The 12,494-nt window shown below is 47.0% G+C and overlaps 1 protein-coding gene across 1 annotated transcript in view; it reads left to right on the forward strand.

Annotated features, from left to right (window-relative positions):
* The first annotated feature begins 5,550 nt into the window (after positions 1 to 5,550).
* The window catches only part of UFM1 (ubiquitin fold modifier 1), a 54,577-nt gene continuing 47,633 nt past the window's right edge, over positions 5,551 to 12,494 (forward strand). Inside the window, exon 1 of the mRNA XM_063951859.1 lies at positions 5,551 to 5,659. Coding sequence (XP_063807929.1) covers positions 5,658 to 5,659 — 2 coding nt within the window. The 5' untranslated portion in view covers positions 5,551 to 5,657. The remainder of the gene's footprint in view (positions 5,660 to 12,494) is intronic.

Raw genomic sequence — 12,494 nt, forward strand, 5'->3', positions numbered from 1 at the left:
GTCATGCCAATCTGTCTGTCTTTTGCAAAAAAGCACACTATTGGGTAAAACCATGCTGCACTGCAGGTGGCAAAACAGCTGTAACATGTTGAGAGAGATTTAGAATTGGGTGGAGTGTGTTTAAACTTAAATCTATATTGCAGTGTAAAAATAAAGCAGCCAGTAAAAACCCTGCATAAAAACAATATAACCCACCTGAAAAACCCCTAAAGTGGATTAGGCATTCTCAGTCCTGGCGAGCAAACTCAGATCAACAAACTCAAAGTTTGTAAAACTGGAAGGGTTATATACAGTGCATCCGGAAAGTATTAACAGCGCTTCACTTTTTCCTTATTTTGTTATGTTACAGCCTTATTTCGAAATTGAATAAATTCATTTTTCCCTCAAAATTCTACACACAATACCCCATAATGACAACGTGAAAAAAGTTTTTATGTGATTTTTGCAAATTTATTAGAAATAAAAAATGAAGAAATCACATGTACATAAGTATTCACAGCATTTGCCATGAAGCTCAAAATTGAGCTCAGGTGCATCCTGTTTCCTTTGATCATCCTTGAAATGTTCCTACAGCTTAAGTGGAATCCACCTGTGGTAAATTTAGTTGATTGGGCATGATTTGGAAAGGCACACACCTGTCTATATAAGGTCCCACACTTGACAGTGCATGTCTGAGCACAACCCAAGCATGAAGTCAAAGGAATTGTCTGTAGACCTCCGAGATAGGATTGTCTCAAGGCACAAACCTGGGGAAGGGTAGAGAAAAATATCTGCTACTTTGAAGCTCCCAATGAGCACAGTTGCCTCCATCATCCGTGAATGGAAGAAGTTCAGAACCAGCAAGACTCTTCCTAGAGCTGTCCTGCCATCTAAACTGAGCAATCGGGGGAAAAGAGCCCTAGTCAGGGAGGTGACCAAGAACACGATGGTCACTCTGTCAGAGCTACAGCATTCCTCTGTGGAGAGAGGAGAACCTTCCAGAAGGACAACCATCTCTGCAGCAATCCACCAATCAGGCTTGTATGGTAGAGTGGCCAGACGGAAGCCACTCCTTAGTAGAAAGCACATGGCGGCCTGCCTGGAGTTTTCCAAAATGCACCTGAAGGACTCTCAGACCATGAGAAGCAAAATTCTCTGGTATGATGAGACAAAGATTGAAGTATTTGGCGTGAATGCCTCATCACCATGCCAATACCATCCCTACAGTGAAGCATCGTAGTGGCAGCATCATGCTGTGATGATGTTTTTCAGCCACAGGAACTGGAGACTAGTCAGGATAGAGGGAAAAATGAATGCAGCAATGTACAGAGACATCCTGGATGAAAACCTGCTCCAGAGCACTCTTCACTTCAGACTTGTCACGTCTAGCAAAGTTTGAGGATCCGGCAGCTGAGATTTGCCCGAGGAGGTGGCAGGCTGTGAATGAACAAGATGAGGGGGCTGGATATAGTTCCTTTGCATGGGACAGGGAGCAATGAAGAACGTAGATGGGGTTTGAGAGTCAATGGAAAGTATTTATTATGTACAGGGTTGAGGTAGAGAACCGCGGCTGGAGCACGATGGTTAAGGAACGTAATTGCGGATAAAGAACTGCGGGTTGTGGCTTGAAAGACGAGGTTGTGATTAATGAGCTGCGGAACTGTGGATAGTGGTTAAAGACGTGGCTGGAGGCGAAGAACTGTGGACTGTGATTGAAAGACGAGACTGTAGATGATGAACTGTCGAACTGTGGATGGTGGTTGAAGACGTGGCTGGAGACAAGGACTGTGGACTGTGGTTTGGAAAACCAGGCTGAAGATCCGGGGCCGACTGTGCCCACAGAGTCTTACTGGACCGGGTTTTCCAGGAGCGTTTCAACAGGCAGTAGCAGGCTAGAAACGGCAGGGCTGCAGCAGCAACAGAGAACCGACCAAGCAGGATCAGGAGGAACCAGAATACAGAAGGAATCCTGGGAGCACAGGCTCAAGCACCTACAACAGGGTTGTAACTTGAAGCACTGGCGTCCCTGTCCTAAACCAGCCCCCTTTTATAGGGAGAGCTTCCCCTGGATTGGTTGGAAGTAACAGGAAACAGGAACTATGCTTAAAACTTGGTCTCCAACATGGCGGCGCCCAGTAATGCAGACCTTTTTGCAAAGCCACATTGCTCACTGCCCCTGGTCTCCTAGCAACGGCTCAGCAAGAGCGACCCACTGTAGCGGCGTCCCGCCGCCACGAGCGGACCCCCTCACTGCCGCTACTGCTGCCCACGGATCCGGTGCAGCAGCCCACCTCCGCCGCTGCCCGCACATCGCCAAGGAAGCCAGCCCCGCGGCCCCAGTATACCAGTAAGACTCCGGACGTTGACCAGACTGGGGCGACGGTTTATCTTTCAGCAGGACAATGACCCTAAGCACTCAGCCAAGATATCAAAGGAGTGTCTTCAGGACAACTCTGTGAATGTCCTTGAGTGGCCCAGCCAGAGCCCAGACTTGAATCCGATTAAACATCTTTGGAGAGATCTGAAAATGGCTGTGCACTGATCCTTCCCATCCAACCTGATGGAGCTTGAGAGGTGCTGCAAAGAGGAATGGGGCGAAACTGCCCAAAGATAGGTGTGCCAAGCTTGTGGCATCATATTCAAAAAGACTTGAGACTGTAATTGCTGGTAATTGCTGCCAAAGGTGCATCAACAAGGCATGGTTTTACCTTGTAAGTGATTGTCCCTTTGAAAGAAAAAGTCTGAGTTCAGCCGTTGTCCCGCATGGCCACCGGAATTGGGCGGCATTACATCCTGCTGATGGTGTAGGTGGCCAAAGCTCACTACCTTTTGGAATTACATTAGTTCTCTAATCCACTCCAATGTTGGCTTGAATATGTCTCTAACTCCTAAAAACGTTCTATTACCATTGAGTCCCCCTGATGCCACTCGCTATCAGCATAAGCTTACCAAGCACATTCTGTCAGCGGCTATATGTCAGCTGGCAGCAAACTGGAAACAAACAGTAACTCCTCAAATAGGGGAGAAAATTGGCAATGTATGGCACATATATACTATGGAACACATGACTAGCATACTGTGTAGCTCCTCCAAGAGGTTTTCTAAAACATGGGAATGGTGGTCAACTCATTTTTATGTCTCTCCAGCATTTTTCTGATATATCTGTTAAGGCCCATACACACAAGCCGATTTTGAGCTCAAAGTAGCTCACTTTTGGCATTTTGAGTTACCTTGAGCTCAAACTCGGCCAGTGTGTATGGCCGGGTGATGAGCGGTGAGTGCTGATGCGTGCTCCCGCATCATCACTGGCCGCCGCCGTCCGTCGGGCTGTTTTAACAGGCAAGTGAACCACTTTCCATAGTCTCCTACTGTGGAAAGTGGTTCATCCCTGTGAACATCGCTGGGCACAGTGAAAATCGCTCAGTGTGTATGCACTGGGCTATTTTCCTGCCAGTGTGTATGCACCTTTAGTCTTCCAACAAGTTGTTTTTTTTCACTTTCAGACCTCTCTTGTTTTTGTAGCCCAACAGAGCTTTAGGATGGGTCCAGTGGGACTAAAACCTGCCCTCTCCCCTTCCTCTAGACCCCCCCCCCCCCCTTCATGTTCCTTTCTAAGCAGCTGGAAACCCTGTGCCCTTTCTTTGCATCCTTCTCTTCTGTTTCTTTCGTTTTTCGTTTTCTCCTATTTTATCTTTTAAGGGAAAAAAATAACATAACATCGGATAAGTTGATGAGTTCATCATTCTTCCTGGTTACATTGTGGTGATTCTGACAATGCTTTAGAAATATCCTCTACTCCAGAGGTAGCCAACCCTGGTCCTCGAGAGCTACCAACAGTTCATGTTTTCCAGGCCACCTGTGAATCTGCAGAATATGTCAGTTAGGAATGAATGCGCACGTTTGAAAATGTGACAGTTAGTAATGACTGCACCTGTGCACCAGCAAGGTGGTTTGGAAAACGTGAACTGTTAGTAGCTCTCAAGGACCAGGTTGGCTACCCTTGCTCTACTACATTTCTTTTCAGATTGACATTATGTCATTATATCACTTCACCATGCATATTGTATGTTTACTTATATGCTTTTCTGTATTGGTTGACCTCTATGTTGGTGTGTTTTACCTAGACTCTCATTCTTTGAATAAAACTAAAAAAATAAATAAAATAAAACTCCAGAGCTTCACTCTGCAAAACTACAACGCACTAAAATCCAACATACTACCACTTTAGTTTTACGCCTTTCCTAATAATAATTATTCAGTTGTTCTCCCAAAATATTGCTTAGTTTGTGACCTAAACTAGAGTAAAGGTGCATACACACTATGGGGTAAATTTACTAAGGTGGGAGATTTTTAGAACTGGTGATGTTGCCCATAGCAACCAATCAGATTATATCTATTATCTGCTAGAAGCAGCTAGATAAATGGTAAGTAGAATCTGATTGGTTGCCATTGGCAACATCACCAGTTCTAAAAATCTCCCACCTTAGTAAATTTACACCTGTATGTGATTCCCATTAAACTCCCCGCAGCCCAGAACCACCAATTTTGACTATATACAATTTTGACCTTACCAGAAACTAGATTGTGCACAATATAGTCAATATTGCCATGTCTGCACAGTCTATTTTTTCTTGCGAAACCGACCCCACGGGAGCGCGCATCGGTATCACAAGCTGTATACACAAGGTGCGATATGTGCTAACTTTTCTTACAATTTTGACTATATAGTCAAAACCATAAGCACACATTGCACCGTGTGTATGCACCTTAAGGGGACATTGGGAATGTTTTTATGACATGCGCCAGTTCTGTGTTTGCAAAGCACATTAATCATAATTGCACTGCGAGGTAATCACATTTCATTGAATTCTCCCTAAGTTTTTGCATTTCATACACTTGAGTGATATGGTTCTTTTTCGACAGTAGGGAATCTAGGGATGTACAGTATCTGTTCTTCAAGAAAATGATTCTGGAATTCTGCCAGGTACAATAGTACCGGTAATTATGCATTTAACAGTACAGCAAAATTCTTATACTGAATTTAAAACGAAAAATAAAATCAACATTTATACTAACAACTTTCTATCATACATATACTTTACAGTTAGTACAATTAAAAGTATTATGTAATGTATTATAACAAAACAGTGATGTTTAATTTAAAAAAAGCTATATAGCTATATTGACGCTTATAGAGTAAAAAAAAATAATCGTAATTGGCAGAATCACTGCATTATGTTAGTGAGGGCATAAAATAATAATACCAATAAAAGTCAACACTTTCCGTGACAGACTTAAACACTTTTACCCTTACTTAAGATGGCTATCGGAAGTCAGATCACTGAGTGACTCATAAACCTATCCTGACACGTAATGACACATCAAGCCCTTATACGCGGCTGCCCCTGCCGCCTGTATATACATAGAACGTATATGCCGGTTTTTTAGTTTAATAGAACGGCACTACTCTTTAACATATGTTGCTATATTTTAATAATAAATGTATAGGTGCAGATATGTGTGTCGCTACTACAGTTTGTGCAGCATTCTCACACAGGCATTGGTTAGGGCAGCTCTTTTGCTGGTGACGTCCGTACCGGTGTGGCTGCTGCTGCATGTTCTCTGGGTTCAGTGATTGACAAGTTGGGCTGAGGAGCTCGCATTCTGCTCCGTACAAGATGTAAGTAGTAGTAGGGCAGGCACAGTTATATTCCTCCTGCTGTGTGAGTAAGTCTGAGGGCTGAGTCACTGGCTTCTATACTAAACCCTCACACATCTCTCTACCTAACATGTTCTTGAATTATATTATTATTAGAGTGTCTGGAAAGCACAGAAAGGTGAAGTGTCACTCATCAGAAATTAAAATAACCTTCCTGGCTGCAGTCTATTATTCTGATGGTAGCCATTAGTTTTGGTTACACAGCTGTAACAGAACTGCAAGTCCCAGCATACCCAGTCAGCTGATGCCTGCTGTTTACAGCTTTGCAGCTGTACTGGGCTAGACAGAATTGTGAAGTCAGTTCAGTTAGGGCTGAGTTGTGAAATGATGGATGCAATGTACCATTGTGATGGCTTTGTAAAACCAGCAAATGCCCAATAAAGTGTCCTTAAAAAGCATAATTTAGTTTACTGCCCTGCCCTGTAGTTGTGCTTATTAAAATATGCAATTTAGGGTCTGCCGTAGGTACGTGATTGGCATTGCACTTAATTGAATTACACATTAACATCAGAAACCTTGTGTGATGTGTGTTGGTAATTACTGGAGGAAAACCTTGCTTATTTTTGCTTGTATGTCTATGCTGATTTTAACGTGAAGTTCTGTTGACTTGTTAAAATTATAATGTTACTGTTTATTTCTCTGGCATAAGAAACAATCAGCCAGTGACCTCTTTTTTAATTCATGGTCACTGAATTTTAAACTAACCAATTTTTCCGTTATGTGCGTGCCAGACATTCCATATTTAATTTAAATATATTTAAAAATTGCTTTTCTCTGACGTCCTAAGTGGATGCTGGGGACTCCGTCAGGACCATGGGGAATAGCGGCTCCGCAGGAGACAGGGCACAAAAGTAAAAGCTTTAGGATCAGGTGGTGTGCACTAGCTCCTCCCCCTATGACCCTCCTCCAAGCCTCAGTTAGGTTTTTGTGCCCGGCCGAGAAGGGTGCAATCTAGGTGGCTCTCCTAAAGAGCTGCTTAGAGTAAAAGTTTTATTAGGTTTTTTATTTTCAGTGAGTCCTGCTGGCAACAGGCTCACTGCAATGAGGGACTTAGGGGAGAAGAAGTGAACTCACCTGCGTGCAGGATGGATTGGCTTCTTAGGCTACTGGACACTAGCTCCAGAGGGACGATCACAGGTACAGCCTGGATGGGTCACCGGAGCCGCGCCGCCGACCCCTTGCAGATGCTGAAGAGAGAAGAGGTCCAGAAATCGGCGGCTGAAGACTTCTCAGTCTTCATGAGGTAGCGCACAGCACTGCAGCTGTGCGCCATTGCTCTCAGCACACTTCACACCAACGGTCACTGAGGGTGCAGGGCGCTGGGGGGGGCGCCCTGGGCAGCAATGAAAGTACCTATACTGGCTAAAAATACATCACATATAGCCTCTGGGGCTATATGGATGTATTTAACCCCTGCCAGGTTGTCAGAAAAACGGGAGAAGAAGCCAGCCGAAAAGGGGGCGGGGCCTATTCTCCTCAGCACACAGCGCCATTTTCCCTCACAGAACTGCTGGTGGGAAGGCTCCCAGGCTCTCCCCTGCACTGCACTACAGAAACAGGGTTAAAACAGAGAGGGGGGGCACTTATTTGGCGATATGATTATATATTAAGATGCTATAAGGGAAAACACTTATATAAAGGTTGTCCCTGTATAATTATAGCGTTTTGGTGTGTGCTGGCAAACTCTCCCTCTGTCTCCCCAAAGGGCTAGTGGGGTCCTGTCCTCTATCAGAGCATTCCCTGTGTGTGTGCTGTGTGTCGGTATGTGTGTGTCGACATGTATGAGGACGATGTTGGTGAGGAGGCGGAGCAATTGCCTGTAATGGTGATGTCACTCTCTAGGGAGTCGACACCGGAATGGATGGCTTATTTAGGGAATTACGTGATAATGTCAACACGCTGCAAGGTCGGTTGACGACATGAGACGGCCGGCAAACAAATTAGTACCTGTCCAGGCGTCTCAAACACCGTCAGGGGCTTTAAAACGCCCATTTACCTCAGTCGGTCGACACAGACACGGACACTGACTCCAGTGTCGACGGTGAAGAAACAAACGTATTTTCCTTTAGGGCCACACGTTACATGTTAAGGGCAATGAAGGAGGTGTTACATATTTCTGATACTAGAAGTACCACAAAAAAGGGTATTATGTGGGGTGTGAAAAAACTACCTGTAGTTTTTCCTGAATCAGATAAATTAAATGAAGTGTGTGATGATGCGTGGGTTTCCCCCGATAGAAAATTATTGGCGGTATACCTTTTCCCGCCAGAAGTTAGGGCGCGTTGGGAAACACCTCTTAGGGTGGATAAGGCGCTCACACGCTTATCACAAGTGGCGTTACCGTCTCCAGATACGGCCGCCCTCAAGGAGCCAGCTGATAGGAGGCTGGAAAATATCCTAAAAAGTATATACACACATACTGGTGTTATACTGCGTCCAGCGATCGCCTCAGCCTGGATGTGCAGCGCTGGGGTGGCTTGGTCGGATTCCCTGACTGAAAATATTGATACCCTTGACAGGGACAGTATTTTATTGACTATAGAGCATTTAAAGTAGGGGTGGGCAACAGGCGGCCCGCGGGCCGGATGTGGCCCGCGGACCGATCCTGCCTGGCCCGCTGTGCCCCACCAGAGTGCAATGACAAGCGGCCCGACAGGCCGCTTGTCATTGCACTGCTCTCAGACGCGGCGCCGCTGAGGAAATCCCGGTCACGTCACAGAGTCAGCTGACCGGGATTTCCTCTGTTAGCTGGGCGGCACGGGGAGCGGGCACTGCAGTGACCAGGAGCGGCGGCCTGTGAGGAGGAGATTAAGCGGTGGCCAGTGAGGAGAAGCGGCGGGCAGCGAGCCGGAGCAGGAGAGGCCACATCAGTGGTGACTCCGGCCAGCAGCAGCGCGGATCTTCGGACAGCGGGGATCGTTTGTGTCGGTGACAAACAGGTAAACCCCCTGTCCAGCCAACCCCTGGATCAGTGCTTAAGCTGCCATATAGGTTTAGGGGTGGGGAGGGAGGGGGATTAAAAACTGCAATATGGGTTTAGGGGAGGGGAGGAAAGGGGGGTAGGGACTGTCTGCCTTAATGTGTAAAAATGGGGGATGCTGTCTGCCGTAATGTGTAAAAATGGGGGTGCTGTCTGCCGTAATGTGTAAAAAGGGGGACGATGTCTGCCGTAATGTGTAAAAAGAGGGACGCTGTCTGCCGTAATGTGTAAAAAAGGGCACGCTGTCTGCCGTAATGTGTAAAAAGAGGGACGCTGTCTGCCGTAATGTGTAAAAAAAGGCACGCTGTCTGCCGTAATGTGTAAAAAGAGGGACGCTGTCTGCCGTAATGTGTAAAAGGGGGACGATGTCTGCCGTAATGTGTAAAAAGAGCACACTGTCTGCCGTAATGTGTAAAAAGGGGACGCTGTCTGCCGTAATGTGTAAAAAGAGGGACGCTGTCTGCCGTAATGTGTAAAAAAAGGGCACGCTGTCTGCCGTAATGTGTAAAAAGAGGGACGCTGTCTGCCGTAATGTGTAAAAAGAGGGACGCTGTCTGCCGTAATGTGTAAAAAGAGGGACGCTGTGTGCCGTAATGTGTAAAAAAGGGCACGCTGTCTGCCGTAATGTGTAAAAAGAGGGACGCTGTCTACCGTAATGTGTAAAAAGAGGGACGCTGTCTGCCGTATTGTGTAAAAAAGGGCACGCTGTCTGCCGTAATGTGTAAAAAGGGGACTCTTTTTGAGTATTTTGTGTGTGGCCCTCGAATATTCGCTGGAAGTGTTAAGCGGCCCCCCAGCTGAAATAATTGCCCACCCCTGATTTAAAGGATGCATTTCTATATTTGCGAGATGCACAGAGGGATATTTGCACTGTGGCATCAAGAGTAAGTGCGATGTCCATATCTGCCAGAAGATGTTTATGGACACGACAGTGGTCAGGTGATGCAGATTCCAAACGGCACATGGAAGTATTGCCTTATAAAGGGGAGGAGTTATTTGGGGTCGGTCCATCGGACCTGGTGGCCACGGCAACAGCTGGAAAATCCACCTTTTTTACCCCAAGTCACATCTCAGCAGAAAAAGACACCGTCTTTTCAGCCTCAGTCCTTTCGTCCCCATAAGGGCAAGCGGGCAAAAGGCCAGTCATATCTGCCCAGGGATAGAGGAAAGGGAAGAAGACTGCAGCATGCAGCCCATTCCCAGGAACAGAAGCCCTCCACCGCTTCTACCAAGTCCTCAGCATGACGCTGGGGCCGTACAAGCGTACTCAGGTGCGGTGGGGGGTCGTCTCAAGAGTTTCAGCACGCAGTGGGCTCACTCGCAAGTGGACCCCTGGAGCCTACAAGTAGTATCCCAGGGGTACAGATTGGAAATTCGAGACGTCTCCCCCTCGCAGGTTCCTGAAGTCTGTTTTACCAACGTCTCCCTCCGACAGGGAGGCAGTATTGGAAACAATTCACAAGCTGTATTCCCAGCAGGTGATAATCAAAGTACCCCTCCTACAACAAGGAAAGGGGTATTATTCCACACTATATTGTGGTACTGAAGCCAGACGGCTCGGTGAGACCTATTCTAAATCTGAAATATTTGAACACTTACATACAAAGGTTCAAATCAAGATGGAGTCACTCAGAGCAGTGATAGCGAACCAGGAAGAAGGGGACTATATGGTGTCCCTGGACATCAGGGATGCTTACCTCCATGTCCAAATTTGCCCTTCTCACCAAGGGTACCTCAGGTTCGTGGTACAGAACTGTCACTATCGGTTTCAGACGCTGCCGTTTGGATTGTCCACGGCACCCCGGGTCTTTACCAAGGTAATGGCCGAAATGATGATTCTTCTTCAAAGAAAATGGACGATCTCCTGATAAGGGCAAGGTCCAGAGAACAGTTGGAGGTCGGAGTAGCACTATCTCAAGTAGTTCTACGACAGCACGGGTGGATTCTAAATATTCCAAAATCGCAGCTGTTTCCGAAGACACGTCTGCTGTTCCTAGGGATGATTCTGGACACAGTCCAGAAAAGGGTGTTTCTCCCGGAGAAGAAAGCCAGGGAGTTATCCGAGCTAGTCAGGAACCTCCTAAAACCAGGAAAAGTGTCAGTGCATCATTGCACAAGGGTCCTGGGAAAAATGGTGGCTTCTTACGAAGCGATTCCATTCGGCAGATTTCACGCAAGAACTTTTCAGTGGGATCTGCTGGAAAAATGGTCCGGATCGCATCTTCAGATGCATCAGCGGATAACCCTGTCTCCAAGGACAAGGGTGTTTCTTCTGCGGTGGCTGCAGAGTGCTCATCTATTAAAGGGCCGCAGATTCGGCATTCAGGACTGGGTCCTGGTGACCACGGATGCCAGCCTGAGAGGCTGGGGAGCAGTCACACAGGGAAAAAATTTCCAGGGAGTGTGATATAGTCTGGAGACTTCTCTCCACATAAATATACTGGAGCTAAGGGCAATTTACAATGCTCTAAGCTTAGCAAGACCTCTGCTTCAACGTCAGCCGGTATTGATCCAGTGGGACAACATCACGGCAGTCGCCCACGTAAACAGACAGGGCGGCACAAGAAGCAGGAGGGCAATGGCAGAAACTGCAAGGATTCTTCGCTGGGCGGAAAATCATGTGATAACACTGTCAGCAGTGTTCATTCCGGGAGTGGACAACTGGGAAGCAGACTTCCTCAGCAGGCACGACCTCCACCCGGGAGAGTGGGGACTTCATCGGGAAGTCTTCCACATGATTGTGAACCGTTGGGAAAGACCAAAGGTGGACATGATGGCGTCCCGCCTGAACAAAAAACTGGACAGGTATTGCGCCAGGTCAAGAGACCCTCAGGCAATAGCTGTGGACGTTCTGGTAACACCGTGGGTGTACCAGTCGGTGTATGTGTTCCCTCCTCTGCTTCTCATACCCAAGGTACTGAGAATTATAAGACGTAGAGGAGTAAGAACTATACTCGTGGCTCCGGATTGGCCAAGAAGGACTTGGTACCCGGAACTTCAAGAAATGCTCACAGAGGACTCATGGCCTCTGCCGCTAAGAAGGGACTTGCTTCAGCAAGTACCATGTCTGTTCCAAGACTTACCGCGGCTGCGTTTGACGGCATGGCGGTGGAACGCCGGATCCTAAGGGAAAAAGGCATTCCGGAAGAGGTCATTCCTACCCTGGTCAAAGCCAGGAAGGAGGTGACCGCACAACATTATCACCACATGTGGCGAAAATATGTTGCGTGGTGTGAGGCCAGGAAGGCCCCACGAAGAAATTTCAACTCGGTCGATTCCTGCATTTCCTGCAAACAGGAGTGTCTATGGGCCTCAAATTGGGGTCCATTAAGGTTCAAATTTCGGCCCTGTCAATTTTCTTCCAGAAAAAATTGGCTTCAGTTCCTGAAGTCCAGAAGTTTGTCAAGGGAGTACTGCATATACAACCCCCTTTTGTGCCTCCAGTGGCACTGTGGGATCTCAACGTAGTTCTGGGATTCCTCAAATCACACATGGAAAGTGACCATGCTGTTGGCCCTGGCCTCGGCCAGGCGAGTGTCAGAATTGGCGGCTTTGTCTCACAAAGCCCATATCTGATTGTCCATTCGGACAGGGCAGAGCTGCTGACTCGTCCCCAGTTTCTCCCTAAGGTGGTGTCAGCGTTTCACCTGCACCAGCTTATTGTGGTACCTGCGGCTACTAGGGACTTGGAGGACTCCAAGTTGCTAGATGTTGTCAGGGCCCTGAAAATATAGGTTTCCAGGACGGCTGGAGTCAGGAAAACTGACTTGCTGTTATCCTGTAGGCACCCAAAAAACTGGGTGCTCTTGCTTCTAA

This window comes from Pseudophryne corroboree, chromosome 2 (genome assembly GCF_028390025.1).
Source record: "Pseudophryne corroboree isolate aPseCor3 chromosome 2, aPseCor3.hap2, whole genome shotgun sequence".
Lineage (NCBI taxonomy): Eukaryota > Metazoa > Chordata > Amphibia > Anura > Myobatrachidae > Pseudophryne > Pseudophryne corroboree.